This window comes from Podarcis tiliguerta, assembly GCF_965153285.1.
Source record: "Podarcis tiliguerta genome assembly, chromosome: 17".
Lineage (NCBI taxonomy): Eukaryota > Metazoa > Chordata > Lepidosauria > Squamata > Lacertidae > Podarcis > Podarcis tiliguerta.
In genome coordinates this window covers 24427082-24444265 of record NC_139550.1, presented here as the reverse complement: position 1 = coordinate 24444265, position 17184 = coordinate 24427082, and the positions used below count along the sequence as shown (strand labels likewise).

The window sequence follows — 17184 nt, the reverse complement described above, 5'->3', positions numbered from 1 at the left end:
GGGAGGAGGAGGAGGAGGAGGAAATGGCTACTGCAGCTGTGACTCACTCGGCTCTGCACTCAGCTTCCTCTGCCCCCTCAACTTTGAGCTGCCCCCCCCAAAAATATATATATATGGGGAGGAGCAAAACCACTCTCTCCCCATGAACTGGTGCCCCCTGTGCTAAACCATAACTTCTTGTGTCATTTCACACTGACCAAAACTGTGATCAATGTTCATGGCAAGCCAAAATTAAACCATGTACATGTCGGCATGCAGAGGGGCGGGAGGCCAGCTGGCTAGCCCTGGCTGGGCTGTCTCCTTCCAGCCATCCCGCTGTGAAGACCATCACTTCTGCTCCAATGTAAATCAGCGACCCGGGCCTCAAAGGCAGGGCACACTATCAGCAGATCGAACTGCGCACACCGAATAGGTGTGAGGCTTGTGGAAGCATGCTACAACTAAAGATTTATTAATCATAAATCAGGACAAAGAAACATGTCGTCTCAGAGAGAACAGCTAAAAGCAAAAGCTATACACATAACGGAAGTTCCCAGCAAGCTGTGCTGGAATGTAAACAGACATGCAACATGCAACAATTCCACACTCCTGTTCCTTAAAGTGGAATGGAAATGTCAACAGTACAGTCGTACCTTGGTTCTTGAATGGAATCCGTTCAGAGAGTCCATTTGACTTCCGAAAATGGTCGAAAACCAGGGCATGGCTTCCGATTGGCTGCGGGAGCTTCCTGAACTCAAGCATAAGCCGCGTTGGACGTTCGGCTACCGAAAAACGTTCACAAACCAGAACGCTCACATCTGGCTTTGCAGCGTTCCGGAGCCAAAACGTTCGAGTCACAAGGCGTTTGAGAACCAAGGCGCGACTGTACGTCCCCCCCCCTCCCCAGCATGTTCAAAACACACATAGCAAACATGGCACAAACTTCATGACAGCCACATTCCAATTTAGGCAGGCATTATTTGGGGGGAGGGCCGGGGGGGGAGATGTTACGTAAAATGAAATTTTAAACAGCTAAGTTTATTTTTTAAAAACCTATTGCTTTGTTCAAAATATATCGGATGTGGAAAATTCAGAGCAAGTTCAATGCTTCATTACAAAGCGCAATGTTAGTATTTTCCCATGAAACGGAATCTGAGTTGCACAAGTGACTTGAGAAACGCAGCTATTTTAAAGTTTCAGAGGAACCCCCAAAAAAGGTGATGCGTGCTAAATGGCTCTTGGTACTGAAAGCAACCCAGTGGCTGCAGATCTGTTTCCGGTTGTGCAATGCAAAAACGAAAGCTGCATGCAACTCCCTAAAACCGCCATCCTTCTGAGCGAAACATCCATGAGCTGTCATGTTCACCAAGCCACCTGCAGGCCTTCCATTTTTCAGCCTCCATTCCGAGCATGCATGACAACACCATTGCGCACACATAGCAACATCTATAGCATCATTTGGACCAATAAAGAAAATGCCCCCAGGGCTTCTTACCAATACAAGTTCATCCTGTAATTCTTTGTAACTTTTTTCATTATCCAGGAGTCTCTCTGAGAGGTCTGTAATTGCTTTCTTCTTCTCTTCCAGCTCATCATTTAGCTGCTTGTTTAGGGAGACGTACTCCCTTTCCAGGCTGAAAAACGGAACAGAATTTTCAGAAACACTTTAAACAACTAATATTCGACTCTGTCATATGTTGTATGAATTTAGTGGATTTTTTTACTAAAAAAACAACCAACAAAGCTGAACAAAATCAGAAAAACATTGATGAAGTGCTAAAAGTGTCGGATATGCTGCAGCCCTAAACAATATTGTGGTTTTGCATAACAGACAATTTATACGACATGGATGTCATATATTGCCATTCAATTAACCTGGAAATTTCCAGAGCACTGAAAATTATTATTATTATTTGAATTTATATATACCGCCCTATACCCAGAGGTCTCAGGGCGGTTCACTAAACAAAATCAAAATATAAAATACAAGACCACAAAATAAAAACAACCCAATAACACACACACACACACCCCAGGAAAAAAAACCACATAGGATGTCAAACAGATCAACCAAAGGCCTGGTTAAAAAGGAATGTTTTTGCCTGGCGCCTAAAGGTGCCTGGCAAACTTCCCTGGGGAGAGCATTCCACAGATGGGGAGCCACTGCAGAGAAGGCTCCGTTCTCGTGTTGCCACTCTCCGGACCTCACATGAAGGCGGAACAGGAAGAAGGACCTCAGAAGATGATCTCAGGCTCTGGGTAGGTTCACATGGAAAGAGGTGGTCCTTGAGGTATTGCGGTCCTGAGCTGTTCAAGGCTTTGTAGGTCAAAACCAGCACTTTGAATTGGGCCCGGAAACCAATTGGTAGCCAGTGCAGTGGGACCAGGATCGGTGTAAAATGCTCAAACTGTCTTGCTCCGGTGAGCAACCTGGCCACAGAATTTTGCACTAGCTGAAGTTTCCGAACCATCTTCAGAGGCAGCCGTACGTATAACGCATTGCAGTAATCTAACCTTGAGGTTACCAGAGCTTAGACAACTGAAGTTAGGCTGTCCCTGTCCATATAGGGGCGTAGCTGGGCCACCAGCCGAAGCTGATGGAAGGCACTCTGGGCCACTGAGGCCACCTGAGCCTCGAGCAACAGCAAAAGGTATTCAGAGGAAGGGTGACCACATCAAGAGCAGGCAATCTCCCACCCATCTGGTCTAGGGGACATTAATGAGCAATGGTAGTCAAACCAGGATCACTGTGGTGCCTATCTACACATGCACTAAAAACACTTGCCACTAAAAATATTGTAATTTCAAAGACTGAATGCTACAGTTCTAAAAGAAGTATTTTTCATTACAGTCGTACCTCTTGTTGCGTTTGCTTCAGGTTAAATCTGTTCAGGTTGTGTCCCGCGGCAACCCGGAAGTACCGTATTTTTCGCCCTATAGGACGCACTTTTTCCCCTCCAAAAATGAAGGGGAAATGTGTGTGCGTCCTATGGGGCGAATGCAGGCTTTCGCTGAAGCCTGGAGAGCAAGAGGGGTCGGTGCGCACCGACCCCTCTCGCTCTCCAGGCTTCAGGAGAGCCCCACCCCCAGCCCCACAAGCTCGGGGGAGAGCAGGGAGGCGGAACGCCGCCATCCCATTGTCCCCAGACCTGGTTTGGGGGCTGGCGGCGGGGAGAAGCCTGCTCCTCCCCATCGCCAGCCCCGCAAACTCGGGGGAGAGTGGGAGAGACGCAGCGCGCCTTTCCCACTGTCCGACTTGGTTAGAAGGCTGGCGGGGGGAGAAGCCTGCTCCTCCCCGTCGCCAGCCCCGCAAACACGGGGGAGAGTGGGAGAGACGCAGCGCGCCTTTCCCACTGTCCCCCGACTTGGTTACAAGGCTGGCGGGGGGAGAAGCCTGCTCCTCCCCATCGCCAGCCCCGCAAACTCGGGGGACAGCGGGAGAGATGCAGCGCGCCTTTCCCACTGTCCCCCGACTTGGTTAGAAGGCTGGCGGGGGGAGAAGCCTGTTCCTCCCCGTCGCCAGCCCCGCAAACTCGGGGGAGAGCGGGAGAGATGCAGCGCGCCTTTCCCACTGTCCCCCGACTTGGTTAGAAGGCTGGCGGGGGGAGAAGCCTGCTCCTCCCCGTCGCCAGCCCCGCAAACACGGGGGAGAGTGGGAGAGACGCAGCGCGCCTTTCCCACTGTCCCCCGACTTGGTTACAAGGCTGGCGGGGGGAGAAGCCTGCTCCTCCCCGTCGCCAGCCCCGCAAACTCGGGGGAGAGCGGGAGAGACGCAGCGCGCCTTTCCCACTGTCCCCCGACTTGGTTAGAAGGCTGGCGGGGGGAGAAGCCTGTTCCTCCCCGTCGCCAGCCCCGCAAACTCGGGGGAGAGCGGGAGAGATGCAGCGCGCCTTTCCCGCTGTCCCCCGACTTGGTTAGAAGGCTGGCGGGGGGAGAAGCCTGCTCCTCCCCGTCGCCAGCCCCGCAAACTCGGGGGAGAGTGGGAGAGACGCAGCGCGCCTTTCCCACTGTCCCCCGACTTGGTTAGAAGGCTGGCGGGGGGAGAAGCCTGCTCCTCCCCATCGCCAGCCCCGCAAACTCGGGGGACAGCGGGAGAGGTGCGGCGCACCTTTCCCACTGTCCCCCGACTTGGTTAGAAGGCTGGCGGGGGGAGAAGCCTGCTCCTCCCCGTCGCCAGCCCCGCAAACTCGGGGGAGAGTGGGAGAGACGCAGCGCGCCTTTCCCACTGTCCCCCGACTTGGTTAGAAGGCTGGCGGGGGGAGAAGCCTGCTCCTCCCCATCGCCAGCCCCGCAAACTCGGGGGACAGCGGGAGAGGTGCGGCGCACCTTTCCCACTGTCCCCCGACTTGGTTAGAAGGCTGGCGGGGGGAGAAGCCTGCTCCTCCCCATCGCCAGCCCCGCAAACTCGGGGGACAGCAGGAGGTGCAGCGCACCTTTCCCGCTGTCCCCCGACTTGGTTAAAATGCTGGCGGGGGGGAGAAGCCTGCTCCTCCCCGTCGCCAGCCCCGCAAACCCGGGGGACAGCAGGAGGTGCAGCGCACCTTTCCCGCTGTCCCCCGACTTGGTTAAAATGCTGGCGGGGGGGGGGAGAAGCCTCCTTCTCCCCGCCTCCAGCCCCACAAGCTCGGGGGACAGCTTCCCGCCCCAGCCCCGCACCTGGGGGGGAAATAAATTTTTTTTCTTTATTTCCCCCCCAAAAAACTAGGTGCGTCCTATGGGCCGGTGCGCCTTATGGGGCGAAAAATACGGTACCAGAAAAGGTTACTTCCAGGATTTGCCGCTTGTGCATGCACAGACGCTCAAAATGACATCACGCGCATGCGCAGAAGTGGCGAATCACGACCCCGGCTGACACGGGTTGCGTTCTGCTCATGTTGCGAACAGGGCTCCGGAACGGATCCCGTTCGCAACCAGAGGTACCACTGTATTCTCAGGTCAGCTACAAGGTGGTCTTTTCAGCGTGCACTGGAAAAACAATACTCCTCTCAGCCGGTTGTTACAATAGTAAGGTTTAATTTGCATAAGACCAGTATGAAGATATTTTAAGGAATGAATGACAAGTTTGAAGATGAAGGAAAATATGCAGACTCAAACCAGGGAACAGCGTGAAAGTAGTGAAAATATGTAACACAAAGAACGTCAAAACCGAGGATCAGAATGGGGAGGTGTGACAGGAATAAAACGGATGCCAAACCATGTAAGAACTACCTGAAGGGAAGGCTGCATCCGTACCAGAACGTCTTGCAAGAAAACAAAAATCCAGTTATAAATTAAAATTAAGTATACTGAGACATTGACAACCTTAAATGTCCAAGCAGAACCATGGCTATGCCCTTTATATTTTGGCTGGTCACCGAAATAAAAGTTACCGTATTTTTTGCTCTATAAGACTCACTTTTTCCCTCCTAAAAAGTAATGGGAAATGTGTGTGCATCTTATGGAGCGAATGCAGACTGCGCAGCTATCTCAGAAGCCAGAACAACAAGAGGGATTGCTGCTTTCACGGCACAGTGATCCCTCTTGCTGTTCTGGCTTCTGAGATTCAGAATATTTTTTTTCTTGTTTTCCTCCTCCAAAAACTAGGTGTGTCTTATGGTCTGGTGCGTCTTATAGAGCAAAAAATACGGTACCTCTCCCATCCAACTATGCCTGCTGGTACTATCATGAAACGTTGAGTCTGTGGAACCTTTGTGTTTAGGGTGGCACAATTCAGGTGTCACACTAAACCACAGTTTGGCGCAGAAATAGGAAGCCTGTGGTCTTCTAGATACTGCTGGACTCCAACTCCCAACAGCCAAAGCCAGCATGGGGAATGGTCAGGGAGAATGCGAGTTATAGCCAATCAACATCTGGAAGACCCCATACTCCCCATTTTCCAGTTTAGCATGATGAGCGCAAGCCACAGTGGCTTTTGCACTCTGCTCCACTCCTCTCTCTTACATCTTCACCATAATTGCATCCCTGTGGGACTTACAACACTCTCAAAAAAATTATGGTTAATATAATGTCACTTAATGTGAATTTAATTATCATCAAGTGGATACCCAGGAAGACAACAATTTCCAGGCCCAACAAATTGTCACTCATCTCCACTGACTGCTATTAAATATACAGTGGTGCCCCGCAAGACGAAATTAATCCGTTCCGCGAGTCTCTTCGTCTTGCGGTTTTTTCGTCTTGCGAAGCACGGCTATTAGCGGCTTAGCGGCTTTAAGAAAAAGGAAACAAACTCGCAAGAACTCACAAGACGTTTCGTCTTGCGAAGCAATCACATAGGGAAATTCGTCTTATGGAACGACTCAAAAAACGGAAAACTCTTTCGTCTAGCGAGTTTTTCGTCTTGCGAGGCATTCGTCTTGCGGGGGGGCACCACTGTAGTGGGTCCAGAAAGCTTTTGGGGCCAAAACTTTTTCCTATTGAGGGCTGCATTCCCTCAGAATTATCTATCAAGAGTTTCACATCTACATCCACTCCATCACGTTAACCTGCTAAACCGATAGGAGGAAATTGTTACCCTCTAAATGTTGCTGAACTACAACTCCCATCAGTCCCAGCAAGCCTGGCCAATGACCAGGGATTATGGGATAGCTCAGCGACATCCAGAGGGCCAAGGTTTCCCAACACCTGTTTCAAAAGTAGGGAAACGCTCAGCTCTGTGCTATATAATATGAACAATTAGTCCATTGTCCAAAGCAACAAATAAATACAAATTCTGAATCGGGAAATGAGAGACCTACCTATTGAGTTTTTCGACGCTCTCATGAGCGTTGCGCTTCTCTCTGTCATAGGCATTTTCCACCTCTCTAAATTTGCCTTTGATCATTTCCAAGTCAGAAAGCGCTTCTGCTTGGCTGGCCTTCTCCACCTGCAAAGCCCCTTCAAGGTCTCGAATTCTTAACTGCAACGTAATAAGAATCCATCAATCAACATTCCAAGAAGAAGAAGAAGAGTTTGGATTTGATATCCCGTTTTATCACTACCTGGAGGAGTCTCAAAGCGGCTAACAATCTCCTTTTCCCTTCCTCCCCCACAACAAACACTCTGTGAGGTGAGTGGGGCTGAGAGACTTCAGAGAAGTGTGACTGGCCCAAAGTCACCCAGCAGCTGCATGTGGAGGAGCGGAGATGCGAACCCGGTTCACCAGATTACGAGTCTACCGCTCTTAACCACTACACCACACTGGCCCCAAGGAGGGCTGTGTTTTGTTGCTTTACAGCACGTTAATTTTTAGGGAATACAATAACTATCAGTACTGATGGGCTTTTAATACACTTAATACGAGTGCATGTGTGCTTATTCCTTCCTTAACCATGGTTAGGTCAAGAGCTAACCCTGGTTATGTTTAAATGTCACGCCCAAGTGTTCATCTGAATATGCAGAGTTAAAACAGGAGCATGCCATCTTCCTGAGTGAGAAGGATGGTTGAGATCTTCACGCCAATAGTTTGAAAGTCAGAAAAGAATTTTCAAACACATTCCACTGAATGCACTTAGAATGAATTTTCCCTGACATTAACCATGGTTCTGTGCTCACATTAACCATGGTCAGCACTAACCAGTGTTTATTTTTTTTACTCAGAAATTGAAATCAGGGTTTGAAACTGGCATTGGATCAGGAGCAATGCTTGCTAGCATGAACATGGCTGATGTCAGTGGAGACATTGCAGCAAATTATACTGGGCAGGAGAAGGGAAGGGCAAATTTATGCTGGAGAACAGAGGCACAGGAGAGAAAGCGATTGCAATCATATAGACCAGGGATGCCCAACAGGTCAATCGAGATCTACTGGTAGATCCCCGGGTTTTGGTAGATCGCGGTCAATCGCTGGGTCCCTTTTATTAGCATTCGTAAAATAGAATTCGGTCCTGCCCCTCACCCCGCTCTCCATTGTTGCACGATCTGAAGAATGGAAGATGGACTTTACTCAGTGGGGCCACTTTTTCCTTTCCTCCTCCCTTAGAAAAAGCTGAACAACTTTGCCCTGAACCCTCCAAAAACGGGCCTTTCCTTCCCAAAAAAAGGTCAACAACTTTTGACCTGAACACACGAAAAACGGGGGTAGATCACTGCCAGTTTTTAATTTTGTAAGGCGTTGGCCATCCCAATATAGGCTGTTGACAACCCCCAAATCATGATCAGAGAAAGGGAAATAAAGGTTTGATTTCAGAAGGAATAACTGTTGTCCTGGATCACCTCTGAGGTCTGTGGCACTATGACAGCACCCTGTGCCAACCTGGGATGCCAAGCTGGTACAGCAGCAAAAGACAGCTCGGTGATGCCACCCACAGCATAAAATTACCATGTTTGCCCCTAACACCACATTTTGTTAATAAAACTACTGTGTTAAATATTCAGGTGAGACGTAGCTCAGGCTGCATTAGTCTGCTCCACCTAACGGCAGTCACAGACTTACCTGGATTATTTCAGAATTAAATTTTGATTCCAGATGTGCCGCTCTCTCTGCCTCGACGTTTTCTTCCAGTTTCTTTATTCTCAATGTAGCTGCCTAAAAACAGAAATTTCAAGCTAGTTAAAGATGCAAACACCCTGGAAATCTCTCTCAAGTACTTCTTGGATAGATTGCAATGTTGTGTGTTTGCGAACACAATTCAAAACATTGGTGCTGAGCTTTAAAGCTCTACACAGCTTCAGCCCAGTATACTTGAAGGAGCGTATTCAGTCCAGACATGGGGGTCCAGTTCTGAGGGCCTTCTGGTGGTTCCCTCAGTGTCAGAAGTGAAGCAACAGGGAACCAGGCAGAGGGCCTTCTCGGTGGTGGCGCCCACCTTGTGGAACGCCGTCCCATCAGATGTCAAAAAAATTAAAAACCACACCACCACACAACAGGAAAGGCATTCATTGGCATTTGTGAAGACTTTTTTTTTTTTTTAGAATTTTTATTGCAAAGTAAATACATCAATACCAAGCCATACATAAAGAATAATATAAAGAAAAAGGAAAAAGGAAACGGGGGGGGGGGGGGGATAGAGAAAAGAAAAAAATTGTGAAGAAAAGTAGACTAAAAAAGAATAAAGTATAATATTTCAATACAATAAACACTATTTTACAAAATAATAGTAATAGACTTCCATCACTCTCACAACGCGTCCTTTCACATTTCATATGTTATCTGTATTTCAGTATTATTTTTATCTTAATATATAGGTGTGTGTGTGTGTGTGTGTGTGTATACACACACACACACACACACACACACACACATATACCGTATTTTTCGCCCTATGGGACGCACTTTTCCCCCTCCAAAAATGAAGGGGAAATGTGTGCGCGTCCTATGGGGTGAATGCAGGCTTTCGCTGAAGCCTGGAGAGCGAGAGGGGTTGGGGCGCACCGACCCCTCTCGCTCTCCAGGCTTCAGGAGAGCCCCACCGCCAGCCCCACAAGCTCGGGGGACAGTGGGGAGGCGGAACGCCGCCATCCCGCTGTCTCCCGACGTCCTTTGGAGGCTGGCGGCGGGGAGAAGCCTGCTTCTCCCTGCCGCCAGCCCAGCAAGCGCCTGGGGGGGGGGATAATCCCCCCCTTAATTCCCCCCCCCAAAGAAAAATTAGGTGCGTCCTATGGGCCGGTGCGTCCTATAGGGCGAAAAATACGGTACATATACATATATACACACACACACGTTTCCCCTTTTCCATTCACGAGGTCATTCTAGACACAGCCAAATTTTTACATTAGAACCTTGTCTTTCTAAATAATAATTCAAGCACTTCCATTCCTTCTTGACTGTATTCACTGGCTTAATCTTATTATATCAGTCAATTTGTGAAGACTTTAATAAACTATTAAGAACGAGGAAATGGTTAGATGTTAAACAGCCTTGAATACTCTTGTATAAATATCAATCATTTTAAAAAAACTTATTAAATGAAAGCCTTCATCATTTGACCAGGAATCCATGTCTCCACAGTACAGCTTAAGATTCTGTTCCTGATTCTTTACAAAGTTGGGAAGTATCGATTTCTGATTTATCTGTGGCTTCTCAAGTCACATGACGCAGAGACACATTTACTGCATATTAGAGCACAATCAACAATGAAGGATATCACCAAAGACCCAACTGGCACAGTCAAGGTTTCAGGGGCGTCAATGGTAAAGAAATAAAGTCTTATATATAAGGTCTTCAGGACCACCGGCAAAGCACCAGGCCTGCTGGCTTATGTAAGCAACCCAGAATTTGTTTATCCAACAGATCTGACAGCGCGTGCTAACATCAATATAGAAAAATCCCGAGGGAGGCTGGAGGGATGTGTCTATTTATAGCACGCATTGCTTAAATAAGCTCAGCAGCTGATAGACCATGTCACAGACCAGTCTTCCTCCAGATGTTGTAGGACTCCAAATCCCATCAGTCTCAGCCAGCTTGGCCAACAGAAAGGAATGGCGAGACCTATAGCCCAAAACTTGGGGGGGGGGGGCTAGATCGCAGAAGGGTGCGATAGATCACAAGCTAATTGAACTGGTAGCCCCCTTGAGTCACGAAATTGAACCACCCCAAAATTTGGTTTGAGCAAAAACCATAGGTCCATCTTTCTCCACTCGCTATGTTCTTAACATACTTTCCTCATCCCGTTTTGGGGCACTCTTAATTTACATTTTGCATTCTATTTTACACTTTTTGCATTTTCAGACCAAAGCGTGACAAGACTAAAAAAAAAAGAAATTAAGGCAAAAGTATGCTACAAAACAATCATGGGTCCTGTGAATGCCTGGTCTTACACTAATAAATAAAATAGCACTTTGGCCATCTTCCGGTTAAAAGGTGCAAAGGAACATTTAAGCGGAAAAGGGTGTCTGAAACTCCAAATAATTGTTCTATCAAGACCTCGACCAAAGCATAAAAGAGCCACAATTGGACGCTCGGGTTGCAAATGTGATCAGTGCGGGAGGCACATTCGCAACCTGCAGCGTTTGCAACCCACAGCGCCGCGTCTGCGCATGCGCGGGTTGCGATTAGGTGTTTCTGCGCATGTGCCGAAACCCAGAAGTAACCTGTTCCGGTACTTCCGGGTTTGGCGTGGTGCATAACCCAAAAACGTGCAACCCAAAAGATTCTGTAACCCGAGGTACGACTGTACAGTGGTACCTTGGGTTACAAACACTTCAGGTTACAGACTCCGTTAACCCAGAAATAGTACCTCGGGTTAAGAACTTTGCTTCAGGATGAGAACAGAAATTACGCGGCGGCAGCAGGAGGCCCCATTAGCTAAAGTGGTGCCTCAGGTTAAGAACAGTTTCAGGTTAAGAACAGACCTACAGAACGAATTAAGTTCTTAACCCAAGGTACCACTGGTAGTCTACCTGTGATTTAAAAGGTGAGTGTTAAATTATGGATGCTTACCAATAAAGCAAAGGATACTGGAATAAATATGACCTCAATCTGTAGAAATCTCATCAAGTTTCATGGTGTTAGCCAACGAGGCAACTTAGCAGGGACGAAACTAAGCCCTGGTGATTTCAATGGGACACAGCCAACTGTCTTTGGATTGGGTCATTGACTTGGGTCATTGAGTAGAAGAATTCAAGTTGCAAGGCAGAGGGTTGAATCCCAAACTGTCTGTGCACCAGAAGAATGAATGTTTGCTCACACAACGGGGCTTACATCTCCTTCCTCTTGCAGCCTTCAAGGACTCTCATAATCTGCTCCATAGCATTTGGGGACCCCTCAGAGCAGGTTCTGGGGTTGCACAGGGAACTGTAGCCGGGGGGGGGGGGAGCGAAGTCCCATTGCACCAGGCAAGAAGGCGCAAGGTTGGGTTCTGCCCCCCAAAACCCATGTAACATCTTCGTTATTCTTTTAGCGAAACTACGCTATCGAGTCCGCAAATTAGGAAGCAAGATTATACCGAGCAAGACAACTGGTCCATCTACTGTCCCCCTGGGCCAATAGTGGCTCTCCGTGATTTCAGGCCTTGGGTATACTAGGGAGTGAGCCGCAAAAGCAAATCGTGTGGCTCTACCACACACACAAAAAGGGTGAAGGGAAGAAAATGAACATTTCTTAGGCTTACTTCTTATTTTACTCCTGCCAGTACAAAGCTTCCTTAGGCTTCCTTATATATCACATCCTTATATCACTTCCACAAATATATCACTTCCATATCACTTATATGGAATACATAAGTGATATATCCACAACCATTATGGAAATTACAGTGGTGCCCCGCAAGACGAATGCCTCGCAAGACGGAAAACCCGCAAGACGAAAGGGTTTTCCGTCTGCAGAGGCGCTTCGCAAGACGAATTTCCCTATGGGCTTGCTTCGCAAGACGAAAAATGACGAAAATAATCGAATTTTTTTTTTGCTCCAAAACCCCTTATTCTGAATCGCTAAGCTGCTAAAAGCATTTTAGCAGCAAAACCGCTAATCCCCCCCCCCCAAAAAAGCCGTTTTTAGCCCTTTTTTAGCCAATAGCGCTAATAGCGCTACTCCGTCAATGGGCTTGCTTCGCAAGACGAAAAAACCGCAAGACGAAAAGACTCCCGGAACGGATTCTTTTCGTCTTGCGAGGCACCACTGTATATGGAATATATGTGATATATCCACAAATATATCACTTCCATATCACTTATATATCGCTTCCTTATATCACTTCCACAATATATCACTTCCATATGACTTCCACAAAGCTTCCTTATATATCACTTCCGGCACAGTTGAAGTATCTTGTAAGGATGCCATGAAAAAACATGAAGGAAAATGGCTACATGAAACCCTGTGAGCAGAGGAAGGCCTCTCTGTATTTTTTAAAGAAGCAGACTTTTCTTTTTGTTCAAGTAAGAAGCCAGTTAACAAGATTCCTCTGGTTTTTATTCTGTGTTTTACTGGAAACTGGAATTTACTATTGCACTTGCAATTGAGATTTTGCTGTTTGCAAACTGCTCTGTTTTTGGCTTGTCTTTAGGCGAAACGGGGGGTGGGTGGGAAGGTTTAACAAATAGAAAAAAGTAATACGTGAACCTCCAAAATCAGAAACTAGCTGCTGAATGGCAAACAGCACAGGAAAGCTACTGCCTTCATGCTCTCTATGTGGGACTTCCTGCAATCATCCCAAAAGGCCACACTGGAGGAAAGGATAAGGGGCTTCCAGCCAATATTACTGTATTTTTCGCTCTATAACACGCACCAGACCATAACACGCACATAGTTTTTAGAGGAAGAGAACAAGAAAAAAATATTCTAAACGAAACAGTGGATGTATGATTTTTGTGGTTCATGCTGTGGCCACAGACATGTGATCTGACGGTGAGTTTGGGGTAGCCCAATGCAAAAATCCTGAGGATCCATGTGGATCCATGCTAAAGTCGCCCTAAAGTCGCAGGGGCGCTGGGGGAGTGAACGGGAAGCGAGAGAAGGAGAATGATACCTCACACACACACACAGACACACAGAGTGTCAATCCTAAAGTCACAGGGGCGCTGGAAGTCACAGGGGGAGTGAACGGGAAGCGAGAGGAGAACGATCCCACACACACACACACACACACACAGAGTGTCAATCCTAAAGTCGCAGGGGCGCTGGGAGAGCGCAGGGGTGCTGGGAGAGTGAACAGGAAGCAGGAGGAGGAGAACGATAGCTCAAGCACACACACACACAGCCCCTACAGTGGCTAATCCAAAATCGGACAGCAAAAAACTGCAGGCAGGGACAGAGAGCACGGGGTTGTTTTAAAGCAGCCAACCCCGCTCTGCTTCTCTCCCTCCTCCCCGGCTGGGCTGGCTGAAAAGCTTTGCTGCCACTTAGCGAGCTCAGTGGGGAGGAGAGAGGGACATAGAGCACGGGGTTGTTTTAAAGCAGCCAACCAGACAGGAGCCGCTTACACTCGTAAGCTCTGCTTCTCTCCCTTCTCCCCGGCTTGGCTCGCTGACAGGAGCCGCTTACACCCGCTTTGCTGTTTCAAAGCGAGCCACGGACTGCCCATGACTGCAGCAGATACCCCCGCCATCCATAGGCATTCGCTCCATAACACGCACAGACATTTCCCCTTACTTTCTAGGAGGGAAAAACTGCGTGTTATGGAGTGAAAATTACGGTATCTTATGTTCTCTTGAAATCACCATTACTTTCCAACCAGTGACATTTCCTTTCTACACCCACCAGAGGGCACCAAAGGAACACCACAAATCTTCCTTATAGCAGCTGGTCGACATGTGCTCTGCTTAAGTATCTCTCAAACTGCTATATTTTTTAATAATAAAAAAAACAGTTTAGAAAGCTATTCTGGCAATCATTTCCACTACAAAGATGGTGCATTTTGCTTCATCTACTTCGCCATCACCTCAGACTACAAAGCTGCCCAGTTAGGGATTTAAAGACAACCCTACCTTGCAAACGACAATTTGTTGCTGTAACATCTGCTTGCACCTTTTAAAAAATAATTATTGGCAGAAAGGGGTAGCCTATATCACAGAACAGTGTGCCTTTTTATGAAAAAAAAAGTACCGTATTGGCCCAAATATAAGCCACACCCGAATATAAGCCGCACCTTTAAAATTGGTGGGGGGGGGGGGAGAGAGAATAAACTCCGAATATAAGCCACTCCATCAGCGCTGAGTGCTCACTGGAAGGACACATCCTGAAGCTGAGGCTCCAATACTTTGGCCACCTCATGAGAAGAGAAGACTCCCTGGAAAAGACCCTGATGCTGGGAAAGATGGAGGGCACAAGGAGAAGGGGACGACAGAGGACGAGGTGGTTGAGCGCCGCAACCCCAGAGTCGGTCACAACTGGACCTAATGGTCAGGGGTCCCCTTTACCTTTTAAACATCGCGATATATAGACACATCATGATGTCCGAAGTATGGAACTATGCAGAGGCCTTCACGGTTTTCCCATATTGCAATTTTTGCACAGAACACACACCCAAACATTGTGATTTGTGATATACTGCCTGTTATGAAACCAATATCATGGTAGGGACTTCAAACCGGGTTTGGACGATACATGGATAACCCATATTGAGAACCTGGAGGGCTGCCGGTCGGTGTAGACCAGGGGTCAGCAAACTTGTTCAGCAGGGGGCCGGTCCACTGTCCCTCAGACCTTGTGGGGGGCCAGACTCTATTTGTGCTATTCCTATGCCCCACAAATAGCCCAGAGATGCATTTTAAATAAAAGGACACATTCTACTCATGTAAAAACACACAGATTCCCAGATGTAGCTGTCAACTTTCCCCTTTTCTTGCGAGGAATCCTATTCAGAATAAGGGAATTTCCCTTTTAAAAAGGGAAACGCTATGTTCCCAGACCATCCGAAGGCCGAATTTAGAAGGCAATTGGGCCGGATCCGGTGCCCGGGCCTTAGTTTGCCTACCCATGGTGCATACAGTACTGAGCTGGATGGGGCAATGGTCAGACAGGCACCTTCCCATATGTCAGTCCCCAACACCAAAGCACTTCCGAGAACCGGGGGGGGGGGGGGGAGAGACACTTGCCTCAAGCTCTTTCTTAAGCCGGGCTTCTCGCTCGGCGCTGAAGTCGAGTTCGCTGGCCTGCTGCCTCAGCCCTTCGGCGCAGCTGTTGTGTTGCATCTCCATGTCTTGCATTTTCTGGTGGAGGCTCTGCATTGCGCTGTTGCTGTCCTGATATAACAGAGAGAGAGGGAGAGAGAGAGGGCAATTATTGCTTGAGCCACAAGCAGAGAGGTCACAAGAAGATGACCCCCTTAGTAAAGGTAAAGGGACCCCTGACCATTAGGTCCAGTCGTGGCCGACTCTGGGGTTGCAGCACTCATCTCGCTCTATAGGCCGAGGGAGCTGGCGTACAGCTTCCAGGTCATGTGGCCAGCATGACTAAGCCGCTTCTGGCGAACCAGAGCAGTGCACGGAAATGCCATTTACCTTCCCACTGGAGTGGTACCTATTCATCTACTTGCACTTTGGCGTGCTTTTGAACTGCTAGGTTGGCATGAGCAGGAAACGAGCAATGGGAGCTCACCCTGTCGCGGGGATTAGAACTGCCGACCTTCTGATCGGCAAGTCCTAGGCTCTGAAGTTTAACCCACAGCGCCACCTGCGTCCCTGACCCCCTTAGTGCTAAGGACCAAAGAGAAGGCTGCTTTGGGGTTCCTTTGAACATATTAGACCCCTACCGTCAGTAACCACGCAGTCAAGCGTCACACCCATCCCAAAACCCCATCTTCCTTGTCTAAGGCTGCGGTCCTAGTCACAATTATCTGGAAGACTGTTCCATGCAACCGGAGCTTTTTTTAATTAGTTCTGGCCCCTCTCAGGTGGGTGCCATTGAATAAGGAAGGTGCTCATGACGAGTTCCAGCATCTCTTTTTCTAGCAGAATAGCACTGCATGCAACCAGTAAGGCTTATAAGAATTTGGGACTGAAGTGTTTGGCAGAGTTGCCCAGAGATTCAAAGACACATTAATTTAAGTGCTTCAAGGTCATACTTCTAAACTGGTTTACATGTCTATGTAAGGAGCAATGTGCTTGAGTATTCTTTTTCTCCACCTGCAATACATAAATTCCTTATTAACTTATTTCTACCCCACCTTACCCTCCACAGACCTCCATGTGGAGTTTATGGTTCCCACTGAGGTACATTAGGTTGATTTGTTTTTATAAAATTTAAATACAGTTGTACCTCTGCTTACGTATCCTTCCGCTTACGTAAACTTCAGGATACGTGACCGGCAAACCCGGAAGTATATTTCCGGGTTTTTGCCGCAAGCGCATGTGCAGAAGCGCTCTACCAGCGCATGTGTGTGCGCAGAAGTGGTCCCTCCAGTTGCGGATACCTCGGGATCCGACCGGAGCTCCAGAATGGATCCCGTCCGCAACCGGAGGGACCATTATACCGCCCTCATCGTAAGATCTCAGGGCAGTTTGAAGAATAAAATACAGTGGTACCTCGGGTTAAGTACTTAATTCATTCCGGAGGTCCGTTCTTAACCTGAAGCTGTTCTTAACCTGAAGCACCACTTTAGCTAATGGGGCCTCCTGCTGCTGCCGTGCCGCTGGAGCACAATTTCTGTTCTCATCCTGAAGCAAAGTTCTTAACCTGAAGCACTATTTCCGGGTTAGCGGAGTCTGTAACCTGAAGCGTATGTAACCCGAGGTACCACTGTAATGCAGAAGTACAAAAAAAACATTGTGGAGCCAAGGGTGGGAAGACAGCTTATGAAATAATGTAATGATTTGATTTGAAGGTTTTTTGAAAGTATTTGAAAGATTT

At 48.0% G+C, this 17184-nt stretch overlaps 1 protein-coding gene across 4 annotated transcripts in view; it reads right to left on the bottom strand.

Annotated features, from left to right (window-relative positions):
- Positions 1-17184, bottom strand: part of CCDC171 (coiled-coil domain containing 171) — a 202615-nt gene that overhangs the window by 167329 nt on the left and 18102 nt on the right. For all 4 annotated transcript variants that reach the window (XM_083419470.1, XM_083419472.1, XM_083419471.1 and 1 more), the window contains 4 exons: positions 15428-15578; positions 8392-8480; positions 6717-6877; positions 1475-1613 (listed from right to left, as the gene is read on the bottom strand). In XM_083419470.1, coding sequence (XP_083275596.1) covers positions 1475-1613; positions 6717-6877; positions 8392-8480; positions 15428-15578 — 540 coding nt within the window. The remainder of the gene's footprint in view (positions 1-1474; positions 1614-6716; positions 6878-8391; positions 8481-15427; positions 15579-17184) is intronic.